The sequence below is a fragment of the Aotus nancymaae genome, unplaced genomic scaffold (assembly GCF_030222135.1).
Source record: "Aotus nancymaae isolate 86718 unplaced genomic scaffold, 86718_ANA_hifiasm-v0.15.2.pri h1tg000053l, whole genome shotgun sequence".
NCBI classification, from domain to species: domain Eukaryota; kingdom Metazoa; phylum Chordata; class Mammalia; order Primates; family Aotidae; genus Aotus; species Aotus nancymaae.
The window spans coordinates 5,545,947-5,557,746 of NW_026988467.1; the positions used below are offsets into that span (position 1 = coordinate 5,545,947).

Here is an 11,800-nt window from a genome sequence, read left to right on the forward strand (position 1 = left end):
ACCTTAACACATTCTGAACTTCGCACCTTCCCACCTTCCCACCTTCTCACCTTCCCACCTTCCCACCTTCTCACCTTCCCACATTCTCACCTTCCCACATTCCCACCTTCCCACATTCCAACCTTCACACATTCCGACCTTCCCACCTTTCAACCTTCCAACACTCCCACCTTCCCACCTTCTCACATTCCCTCCTTCCCACCTTCCCACCTTCCCTCCTTCCCACCTTTCTACCTTCCCACATTCCCAACTTCCCAACTTCTCACCTTCCCACCTTCACACATTCCCACATTCCCACCTTCCCACCTTCTCACCTTCCCACATTCCCACATTTCCACCTTCCCACCTTCTCACCTTCCCACATTACCACCTTCCCACGTTAACACCTTCCCACCTTCCCAACTTCCCACGTTCCCACATTCCCAATTTCCCACCTTCCCACGTTCCCACCTTCCCACGTTCCCACCTTTCCATGTTCCCTCCATCCCACTTTCTCACCTTCCCACCTTCACACTTTCCCACTTTCCCATGTTCCCACCTTCCAATGTTCCCTCCATCACACCTTCCCACCTTCCCACCTTCACATATTCCTACCTTCCCACATTCCCACCTTCCCACATTCCCAAATTCCCACCTTCCCACCTTCCTACCTTCCCACCTTCCGACATACCCACCTTCACACCTTCTCACCTTCCCACATTCCCACCTTCCCACATTCCCATCTTCCCACATTCACACCTTCACACATTCCCAACTTCACATATTCCCACCTTCCCACCTTCACACATTCCCACCTTCCCACCTTCCCACATTCCCACATTCCGACCTTCACATAATCCAACTTTCCCAACTTTCCACCTTCCGACATTCCCACCTTCCCACCTTCTGACCTTCCCACATTCCCACCTTCCCACATTCTGACCTTAACACATTCCGACTTTCCCAACTTTCCACCTTTCAACATTCCCACCTTCCCACCTTCTCACATTTCCTCCTTCCCACCTTTCCACCTTCCCACCTTCTCACCTTCCCAGCTTCCCACCTTCACACCTTCTCACCTTCACACATTCCCACCTTCACACCTTCTCACCTTCACACCTTCTCACCTTCCCACATTCGTACCTTCCCACTTTCCCACCTTCCCACCTTCTCACCTTCCCACCTTCATGCATTCCCACCTTCACGCATTCCCACATTCCCACCTTCCCATGTTCCCTCCATCCCACTTTCTCACCTTCCCACCGTTACACTTTCCCACTTTCCCATGTTCCCACCTTCCAATGTTCCCTCCATCCCACCTTCCCACCTTCCCACCTTCACACTTTCCCACCTTCCCACCTTCACACATTCACACATTCCCACCTTCACACATTCCCACCTTCCCACCTTTCCACCTTCCCACATTCCCAACTTCCCAACTTCTCACCTTCCCACCTTCACACATTCCCACATTCCCACCTTCCCACCTTCTCACCTTCCCACATTCCCACATTTCCACCTTCCCACCTTCTCACCTTCCCATATTACCACCTTCCCACGTTAACACCTTCCCACCTTCCCACATTCCCAACTTCCCACGTTCCCACATTCCCACTTTCCCACCTTCCCACGTTCCCACCTTCCCACATTCCCACCTTCCCACGTTCCCACCTTCCCACGTTCCATCCATCCCACCTTCTCACCTTCCCACCTTCACACTTTCCCACCTTCCCATGTTCCCACCTTCCAATGTTCCCTCCATCCCACCTTCCCACCTTCCCACCTTCACACTTTCCCACTTTCCCACCTTCCCACCTTCACACATTCACACATTCCCACCTTCCCACATTCCCACCTTCCCGCATTCCCACCTTCACACATTCCTACCTTCACACATTCCCACTTTCCCACCTTCCATGTTCCCACCTTCCCACCTTCCCACATTCCCACATTCCCACCTTCCCACCTTCTCACCTTCCCACATTCCCATCTTTACACATGCCCACCTTCACACATTCCCACCTTACCACCTTCTCACCTTCCCACCTTCACACATTCCCACCTTCCCACCTTCCCACATTCCCACATGCCCACATTCCCACATTCCCACCTTCACACCTTCACACCTTCGCACCTTCACACCTTCACACCTTCTCACCTTCCCACATTCCCATCTTCACACATGCCCACCTTCACACATTCCCACCTTACCACCTTCTCACCTTCCCACCTTCACACATTCCCACCTTCCCACCTTCCCACATTCCCACATGCTCACATTCCCACATTACCACCTTCACACCTTCACACCTTCCCACCATCACACCTTCCCACATTCCCACCTTCACACCTTCCCACCTTCACACATTCCCACATTTCCACCTTCCCACATTCCCACCTCACACATTCCCACATTCCCACCTTCCCACTTTACCCCTTTCCACATTCCCACATTCCCACCTTCACACATTCCCACATTTCCACCTTCCCACATTGCCCCCTTCACACATTCCCACGTTCCCACCTTCCCAGATTCCCACATTCCCACCTTCCCAGATTCCCACATTCCCACCTTTCCACATTCCCACCTTCACACGTTCCCACATTCCCGCCTTCACACCTTCACACCTTCCCACGTTCCCACATTCTCTCCTTCCCACCTTTTCACCTTCCCACCTTCCCACCACCTACCCACTTTCCCACTTTCCCACCTTCCCACATTCCCACCTTCACATGTTCGCACCTTCCCACCTTTGCACATTTCCACCTTCCCACCTTCCCGCATTCCCACCTTCCCACCTTCACACATTCCCACCTTCCCACCTTCCCACCTTCCCACATTCCTACCTTCCCACCTTCCCACAGTCCCACACTCCCACATTCCCACCTTCATACATTTCCACCTTCCCACCTTCCCACATTCCCACCTTCCCACCTTCACACATTCCCACCTTCCCACCTCACCTTCCCACCTTCTCACCTTCCCTCATTCCCACCTTCCCACCTTCTCACCTTCCCACATTCCCACCTTTTTACCTTCCCACCTTCCCACCTCTCACATTCCCACCTTCCCACCTTCCAACCTTCCCACCTTCCCACCTTCTCACCTTCCCACCTTAACACCTCCCCACCTTCACACGTTCCCACCTTCACACGTTCCCACTTTCCCACCTTCCCACATTCCCACCTTCCCACCTTCACACATTCCCACCTTCACACATTCCCACCTTCCCACCTTCACACCTTCACACTTTCCCACCTTCCCACATTCCCACCTTCACACCTTCCCACCTTCACACATTCCCACCTTCCCACCTTCACACATTCCCACCTTCCCACATTCCCACCTTCCCACCTTTCCACTTTCCCACCTTTCCGCATTCCCACCTTCCCACCTTCACACATTCCCACCTTCCCACCTTCCCACCTTCACACTATCCCCAATTCCCACCTTCCCACATTCCCGCCTTCACACCTTCCCACATTCCCACCTTCACACCTTCCTACTTTCCCACATTCTCAGCTTCCCACCTTTTCACCTTCCCACCTTCCCACCTTCCCACCACCTACCCACTTTCCCACTTTCCCACCTTCCCACATTCGTACCTTCACACCTTCGCACCTTCCCACCTTCCCACCTTCCCACCACCTACCCACTTTCCCACCTTTCCACTTTCCCACCTTCACACATTCCCACCTTCCCACCTTCCCACCTTCACACATTCCCACCTTCCCACCTTCCCACTTTGTCTTGCTATGTCTTGGAGCACAGACCCCACACCTGCCTGCCAATGTCTATTGCACTTTGTAAATTCACTTCGCTCAGCCTTCCAATGACCACTGAGAAGCACCAATTTGCCTTTTGTTCCATTTGGTCTCTTTTTGCCGTGGAGTTGTCAAACATTTGAGCATGATTAAGAATTTGAGGCCAGGCACAGTGGCTCACACCTGTAATCCTAGCACTTTGGGAGGACGGGGCAGGCGGATCATGAGGTCAGGAGATCGGGACCATCCTGGCCAACATGGTGGAACCCCATCTCTACTAAAAATACAAAAACTAGCTGGATGTGGTGGCGCATGCCTGTAATCCCAGCTACTTGGGAGGCTGAGGCAGGAGAATTGCTTGAACCAGGGAGTCCAAGGTTGCAGTGAGCCAAGATGGCACCACTGCACTCCAGCCTGGTGACAGAGCAATGTCTCAAAAAAAAAGAAAAAAAAAGAATTTGAGATACTCATACATTTGTGGGACATAAACCAACATAACCTAGAACGCAATGTCATAATGCATGAGAATCTTAAAAATGTTCCTACCTTTTATCCCCGTGACCTTACTCAGTATTTCCTGCAAGCCCATAATCAAAGACTGTATTCAGAATATATGTGCAAGGCATTTATCATAGCATGGTTTAGGACAGCCACAGACTCAACAGGGGCTAGAAATGTCCAGGAGTTGGAGAAGGGTTAAATATATTTGGTGCATCCACACTGTGAAGTATTTTGCTGCCATCCAAACAAGTCTGATTAATAATTCTTGATGGCATGGAACATCATAGGTGATAATTCATTATGGTTCAAGAGGGCCTATAAATACCACCTTCCTCTACCGAAGAGGGAACTGCTGAGGTTCAGGGAATGGAGTGCTAAGGTCCATGGCATCATATTCATGTCTGTGCTCCCCAATGGATTTTTCCCAATTAAACGGCCCCCTGCCCCTGCATCGCCCAGGGAGCTGGAGCACCTTCACCACTACCCTTGCCTCGTGTTTATAGAAATATATAGTGGCTTAAAATAAAAGACTGCAAGGGACCTGTGTTAGTCTGTTCTCATGCTGCTAATAAAAACATACCCAAAACTGGGTAATTCATAAGGAAACAGAGTTTTAATGGACTCCAGTTCCACATGGCTGGGGAGGACTCACAATCATGGCAGAAGGTGAAGGGAAGGAAAGGCACTTCTTACATGGCGGCAGGAAAGAGAGCGTGTGCAGGGGAACTGCCCTTTATAAAACCATCAGATCTCATGAGACTTACTCTCATGAGAACAGCATGGTAAAGACGGGGCCCTGTGGTTCAATTACCTCCCACTGGGTCCCTCCCATGGGAGCTACAAATTGAGATGAGATTTGGTGGGGACACAGCCAGACCATATCTGAAACAAATACAGTTTTGGGGGGGTTGTTTTTGTTTTTGTTTTGAGACAGAGTCTTGCTCTGTTGCCCAAGCTGGAGTGCAGTGGCACAATCTTGGCTCACTGCAACCTCTGCCTCCTGGGTTCCAGCGATTCTCCTGCCTCAGCCTCCAGAGTAGCTGGGACTACAGGTGCACCTGGCTAAGTTTTGTAATTTTTAGTAGAGACGGGGTTTCATCATATTGGCCAGGCTGGTCTCAAACTCTTGACCTTGCAATCCGCCCTCCTTGGGCTCCCAAAGTGCTGGGATTACAGGCATGAGCCACTGTGCTTGGCCTGAACATAGTTTTAACAGAGCTTATCCTCGATGGTGAAGCTAGAGATATTTCTTCTTTACCGTTTCAATCCATACAAATCGCTCGTAACTTTTATAAGCAGTAACCGTGTGATGGTTAGGGAAAGGGCAGAGTGCTGCCTTTGCCCTGAGGTCATGAACCCCTTTCTTTCTTCCAGGGTGGCTCTCCTTCGAGGGGATGCTGCTCTTCTACACGGACTTCATGGGCGAGGTGGTGTTTCAGGGGGACCCCAAGGCCCCGCACACGTCAGAGGCGTATCAGAAGTACAACAGCGGCGTGACCATGGGCTGCTGGGGCATGTGCATCTACGCCTTCAGCGCTGCCTTCTACTCAGGTACTGTGCCCAGCCAGCTGGCAGGCAGTGAGGGCTTCGCTTGGGTCCGTGGAGCTTGTGAAATGAAGGCAGGACCTTGGCCTTACGATTGCAGACACTACATCCCAATTCGGGGGACGCCACATCTTTCCCGGCTGCAGGGCCCTGGGCTTGGGGGAGCCGAGCTGAAGAGGCTGAGCCTGGGGGCCTCAGGCTTCCGAGGGCTGGTGACCCTCGGGGGCATGGGTGTGGTGTGTCAGGACCTGACTACACCTGCAGGCCGTAGTGAGGGTGAAGCAGGGGGCTGGGGGGGACCCCGAGGCCACTCCCAGGCAGCGTGCTGTCTGCCAGCCCCCAGCTCCTTTCCACTTCGCGTCAAGGAGCCGGTCCCCAGGGAGGTGGGGGCAGGGCTGTGTGATCGTGGAGCATAGGGGTGGGCAGGGGCCAGGGGCCCAGATGACTTTGAGGTTCTGTGTCTGGGGGACTCTTGGAGTGCAGTGCTGAGTTCACACCAGGGCGAAGCCGAGCTGCCATATCCACGGGGCCTGACGGGACGCATGCACTGGGGAAATTTTATCCCAGAGGTCTGCACAGTTTTTCTGTAAAAGGTTGGAGAGCTGGTATTTCCAGCTTTGCCAGCCCAGCGGTCTCTGTTGCAGCCCCTCACTGAAAGTCACAGACATGGGAAACGGAGCGGGCGCCGCGCCAGTAGATCTGCACCGTGTTCACTGAAATAGGAATTTCATGGGATTTTCACGTCACAAAATATTCATCTCTTTTTGATTTTTTTTTTTTTTTTTGAGACGGAGTCTCACTCTGTCACCAGGCTGGAATGCAGTGGCGTGATCTCAGCTCACTGCAACCTCCACCTTCCTGGTTTAAGTGATTCTTCTGCCTCAGCCTCCTGAGTAGCCGGGACTACAAGCTCACGCCACCACGCCCAGCTGTTTTTGTATTTTTAGTAGAGACGGGGTTTCACCATGTTGGCCAGAATGGTCTCCATCTCTTTACCTCGTGATCCACCTGCCTCGACCTCTCAAAGTGCTGGGATTACAGGCGTGAGCCACCGCGCCCTGCCCCTTTTTAAAAAAAAATTTAAATTTTTTTTTTTAATTTTCAAAACTAGGCTGTAGGCTGGACTTCGCCTTTGAGCCATAATCTGCCAACTGCTTTATTTTAGTTGCCCCAAGCTTCGTGGGTTCGAGCCCCAAAGTAGAGGGTCCCCGAGGGGCTGCAGCAAGCAGAAATCAGTCAGATCTCACTTGTGAGTCTATGGGGCGGCTCCTTGGGTGCTGGGTTCCCCCATAGCCGGGTGCCTCAGGGTGTGGGGAAGTGGCCCCGTTTTATCTGATTCTAGGGAGCCCCGTCACGTCTTCTCGGGGGTGTAACGATGGTGGCTGGCTATGGGACGGGCTGCTGTTGTACCCATAATTGCACAAGAACACAGACGTTTAGCTGGAGACCTTAAGTCCCTGAGCCTCTTTGGTGTCACAGGCCAAAGGCCCCTCTACCTGCAGAAGCTCTGGGGACCTTGCCCAGGCCAGTGTGAACAAGACACCCCGGTCATGCCATCCATCCACACAGTCCTGACCTGGGCACCCACCAGAGTTACTGGGGCGGGCTCCCAGCTCCCTTGGGTCCCCTAGGAAGTACCTTCTGGTCTGGGGCAAGTGGCCTGCCAAGCCAGTTCCCACCACTGCTAGTGTCAGGGGCAGCTTCCGGGAGGTGGCGCTGGAAGCTGAGTCCCTGGAGGCTCCGGCCGCGTGGCACCGCTCACCCTCTCTGCGGCCCGCAGCGATCCTGGAGAAGCTGGAGGAGTTCCTCAGCGTCCGCACCCTCTACTTCATCGCCTATCTCGCCTTCGGCCTGGGGACAGGGCTCGCCACCCTCTCCAGGAACGTGTACGTGGTCCTGTCGCTCTGTATAACCTACGGGGTTCTGTTCTCCACGCTGTGCACCTTGCCCTACTCACTGCTCTGCGATTACTACCAGAGTAAGAAGGTAAGTGCTCGCCCTGGTCTGGCTTCGGGTTTGCTCCTTAGAGAGAGGAACCGCTGCCCTCTGGTCTCGGAGCTGTCTTGCTTCCAGTCCCTGATCTACTTGCCAGTTTTAAGTTTGCTCTTGTTCCCCGTGGCTTCCCATCAAGCCGTGGGTGTGAGGTGACAGCGTAATTTATCAGATCTGGTTTTGCCCAAATACCGGGCATGCTTTAATAACAGCCGAACCATTTCATTGTTTGGACAGGCATGGGTACCTATCAAGCAGATTAAAAGGATACAGTATCAGTCCTTTAGAAACGAACAGCTAAACCTTGTTATGGATTATGGATTTAGCATAAAGAAAAATAATCAGGCATAAGATTAATAGAAATTTCACTTCACATAACTTAAAACATGGCTGCTTCAATAAATGAAACTGGAGGTCATCCTGGGTCCCAGAATTCAACCCGTATTTATAAACGTCTAATGCATTTAGCTACTCTTTGGCTTAAATGAACTTGTTGAGCTAGCTTGGTACACGTTATAATTTTTACTATTTTCTACAGAGAAAATATTTTCTTTCTTTTTCTGAGACAGAGTTTTGCTCTTGTCACCCAAGCTGGAGCGCAATGGAGTGATCTCGGCTCACTGCAACCTCCACCTCCCGGGTTCAAGCGATTTCCCTGCCTCAGCCTCCCAAGTAGCTAGGATTACAGGCACCCACCACCATGCCGAGCTAATTTTTGTGTATTTCTTTAGTAGAGACAGGGTTTCACTATGTTGGCCAGGCTGGTCTCAAACTCCTGACCTCAAGTGATCCACCTGCCTCAGCCCCGCAAAGGGCTGGGTTATAGGCATAAGACACTGTGCCCAGCCAATATTTTCTAATTCAAGATAATTTTCTAATTATTTGTGCAGTGGTTTCTCTACTGTGGTATATAAATGTTTTTAGTATAAAATGAGCTAATGTATAAAATACTACTCTATACCATAATATAGTTACACTTTGAAAAAAAATAAGAAAAGATCAGTAACAGTGCTGAGCCACCCCATACTGGAGTCCGAGGCAGTGGCTCACACCTGTAATCCCAGCACTTTGGGAGGCCGAGGCAGGTGGATCACAAGGTCAGGGGTTCAGGACCAGCCTGGTCAAGATGGTGAAACCCTATTTCCACTAAAAATAGAAAAAATAGCCGGGCATGATGGTGGGCACCTGTAATCCCAGCTACTCAGGAGGCTGAGGCAGGGAACTGCTTGAACCTGGGGAAGCGGAGGTTGCAGTGAGCCGAGATGGTGCCACTGCACTCCAGCCTGGGCGACAGAGCAAGACTCCATTTCAAAAAAAAAAAAAAAAATGCCTTAAAAGGCTGGGCACGGTGGCTCACGCCTGTAATCCCAACACTTTGGGAGGCTGAGGTGGGTGGATCACTCACTTGAGGTCAGGAGTTCAAGACCAGTCTGGCTAACATGACGAAACCCTGTCTCTATTAAAAATACAAAAATTATCCGAGTGTGGTGGCCTGAACCCATAATCCCAGCTACTTGGGAGGCTGAAGCAGGAGAATTGCTTGAACCTGGGAGGTGGAGGTTGCTGTGAGCCGAAATTGTGCCACTGCACGCCAGCCTGGGTGACAGACACTCTGTCTCTAAATAAATAAAGTGCCTTAAACTTTTTTTTGATATTTTCTCAGCATAGATTTTTTTTTTTTTCCTTTTTTCTTTTTGAGACAGAGTTGCGCTCTTGTTGCCCAGGCTGGAGTGCAATGGTGCGATCTCGGCTCACTGCAACCTTCGCCTCCTGGGTTCAAGTGATTATTGTGCCTCAGCCTCCCAAGTAGCTGGGATTACAGGTGCCTGCCACTACACCTGGCTAATTTTTTTGAATTTTTAGTATAGATGGGGCCAGGCTGGTCTTGAACTAACAACCTCAGGTGATCTGCCCACCTTGGCCTCCCAAAGTGCTGGGAATACAGGCATAAGCCACCACACCCGGCCTTTTCTCCCTTTTAATCTCATGCCTCAGTTGCCTCCCCCAGGCCTAGCCCTGGTTTGTTTTAGAGAGTTTGGAGTCTGACAAGTTCAACTGGGCCAGCCCTGAACACAGCCCTTCTGATGGCGGTAGAATTGGCAGAGGGAAGCCACAGGGGAGGCCCAGGCCCCCAGGTCACAGGGATGTCCACTCACCCAGCACCTGACAGGCCAGCTGGTGCTGGGAGAGCCAAGTGAGGGGAGCCCATGCCACCCCTCCCCACCATCACTCCGCACAGACCACGCTCTCAGCCACTGTCTCCCAGCATGGCGGGCAGGGGAGGGAGAGTGAGTGACGTGTCCAAGCTGGAGGCCACGAAGACCTTGGAGCCTCAGGCACAGGAGCAGAGGCCGTCACTTGCGGAGGACTTCGGGGTGTGGGGCAGGCTCCATCCTGGATGAAGGTGACAGAGGGGAAGACAGGAGTGGAGTGGCCACCTGGCTGGGCAGATTGGTTATCTTTGGGTGAGAGGATGGGGACGAGCTCACGTGCTGAGTGGGGAAAGTGTCTCCGGCCACCTCGGCCCATGGGAGCCCAGCCCTCTGCCCCGTTAGTCACAGAGAGGATGGGGACGAGCTCACGTGCTGAGTGGGCAAAGTGTCTCCGGCCACCTCGGCCCGTGGGAGCCCAGCCCTCCGCCCCGTTAGTCACAGATTCTTTTCACTGCCGTCATCTCTCCAAACACAAATATTGTTCAACTCTTGGCTGAACTCCCCGTGCACGTCGGTGCTGGAAAACATGAGCCGCTGTGCGTGGGCCACTCGGGCCTCCTGGGCTCGCAGGCCACGCGGGGCTCAGTCACCTCGTACTGGCTGTGGCATGTCTCGCTGACACGTCTCTTCCTCTGGGTCAGTTTGCAGGGTCCAGTGCGGATGGCACCCGGCGGGGCATGGGCGTCGACATCTCCCTGCTCAGCTGCCAGTACTTCCTGGCCCAGATTCTGGTCTCCCTGGTCCTGGGGCCCCTGACCTCGGCCGTGGGCAGCGCCAACGGGGTGATGTACTTCTCCAGCCTCGTGTCCTTCCTGGGCTGCTTGTATTCCTCCCTGTTTGTCATTTATGAAATTCCTCCCAGCGACACTGCCGACGAGGAGCACCGGCCCCTCCTGCTGAACGTCTGACATCGCGGAGCCTCAAGTCTGGACTCGCACCGGCAGCTGGGGGTCTGGAGCAGGCCGACCAGTGAGGACCAAAGGGCCTTGGCAGACAGGGGGACAGGCTGCCTACTGGAATGTAAATATGTGATAAAATAATAAACAACAGCTGCAAAGCCTACAGTTTCTAGCTGTTGCTCTCCGGCGGCTGAGAGGTGCTCTGGGGACCGAGTTACTCTCCTGAGAACTTGGGCGGGGGGAGGTTTGTAAGAATCTTTTTTTGAAAGTAAAGATGTAATTCAATGGTTCTCAACCAGGGGCAATATTGTCACCCCACCCCCAGGAAGACATCTGGCAATATCTGGAGATAGTTTTGATTGTCACAACTCAGGGATGCTGTAAACCTCCCTCGGTGCACAGGAGCACCCCAACAGCAAGGAGCTAGCAAGACCCAGGCGTCAACTGTGCGGAGTAGAGAGAGCCTGGTCTAACCGGGCTGCGCATTCTGTACGTTGCATCCCAGGGTAGAGTCTGAGCTCTTTTGGATCAGACAGGTCTTTTGGATCAGAAGGCCTCATATTCCTTCACTTGTCTATTCGTCCATTCATTCTTCATCCGTTCATTCATCTATCCATCCATATATCCACCCATCCACATAACCATCCATCCACTCATCCAAATATCTACCCATCTGAATATCCACCCATCCATATATCCATCCATGCACTCATCCACCCATCCACACTCCAGATATCCACTTCTCCATATATCCATCCATCCATCCATCCACCCATCCACTCATCCACACTCCAGATATCCGACAAGTGCCCGCATGTGGCAGGCAGTGGTTGGCCTGGGGATCCAGCTGTGAGTGTCCACTCTGCCCTGGTGGAACCGATGTGAGAGGAAGGGAGACACACGGCT

General features: G+C 52.6%; 1 protein-coding gene across 1 annotated transcript in view; it reads left to right on the forward strand.

The window, feature by feature from the left end:
• The window catches only part of SLC45A1 (solute carrier family 45 member 1), a 42,508-nt gene extending 31,451 nt beyond the window's left edge, over window positions 1-11,057 (forward strand). Inside the window, exons 7-9 of the mRNA XM_064363203.1 lie at window positions 5,620-5,796; window positions 7,571-7,776; window positions 10,637-11,057. Of these exons, the coding sequence (XP_064219273.1) occupies window positions 5,620-5,796; window positions 7,571-7,776; window positions 10,637-10,903 (650 nt within the window). The 3' untranslated portion in view covers window positions 10,904-11,057. The remainder of the gene's footprint in view (window positions 1-5,619; window positions 5,797-7,570; window positions 7,777-10,636) is intronic.
• Window positions 11,058-11,800: the final 743 nt, after the last annotated feature.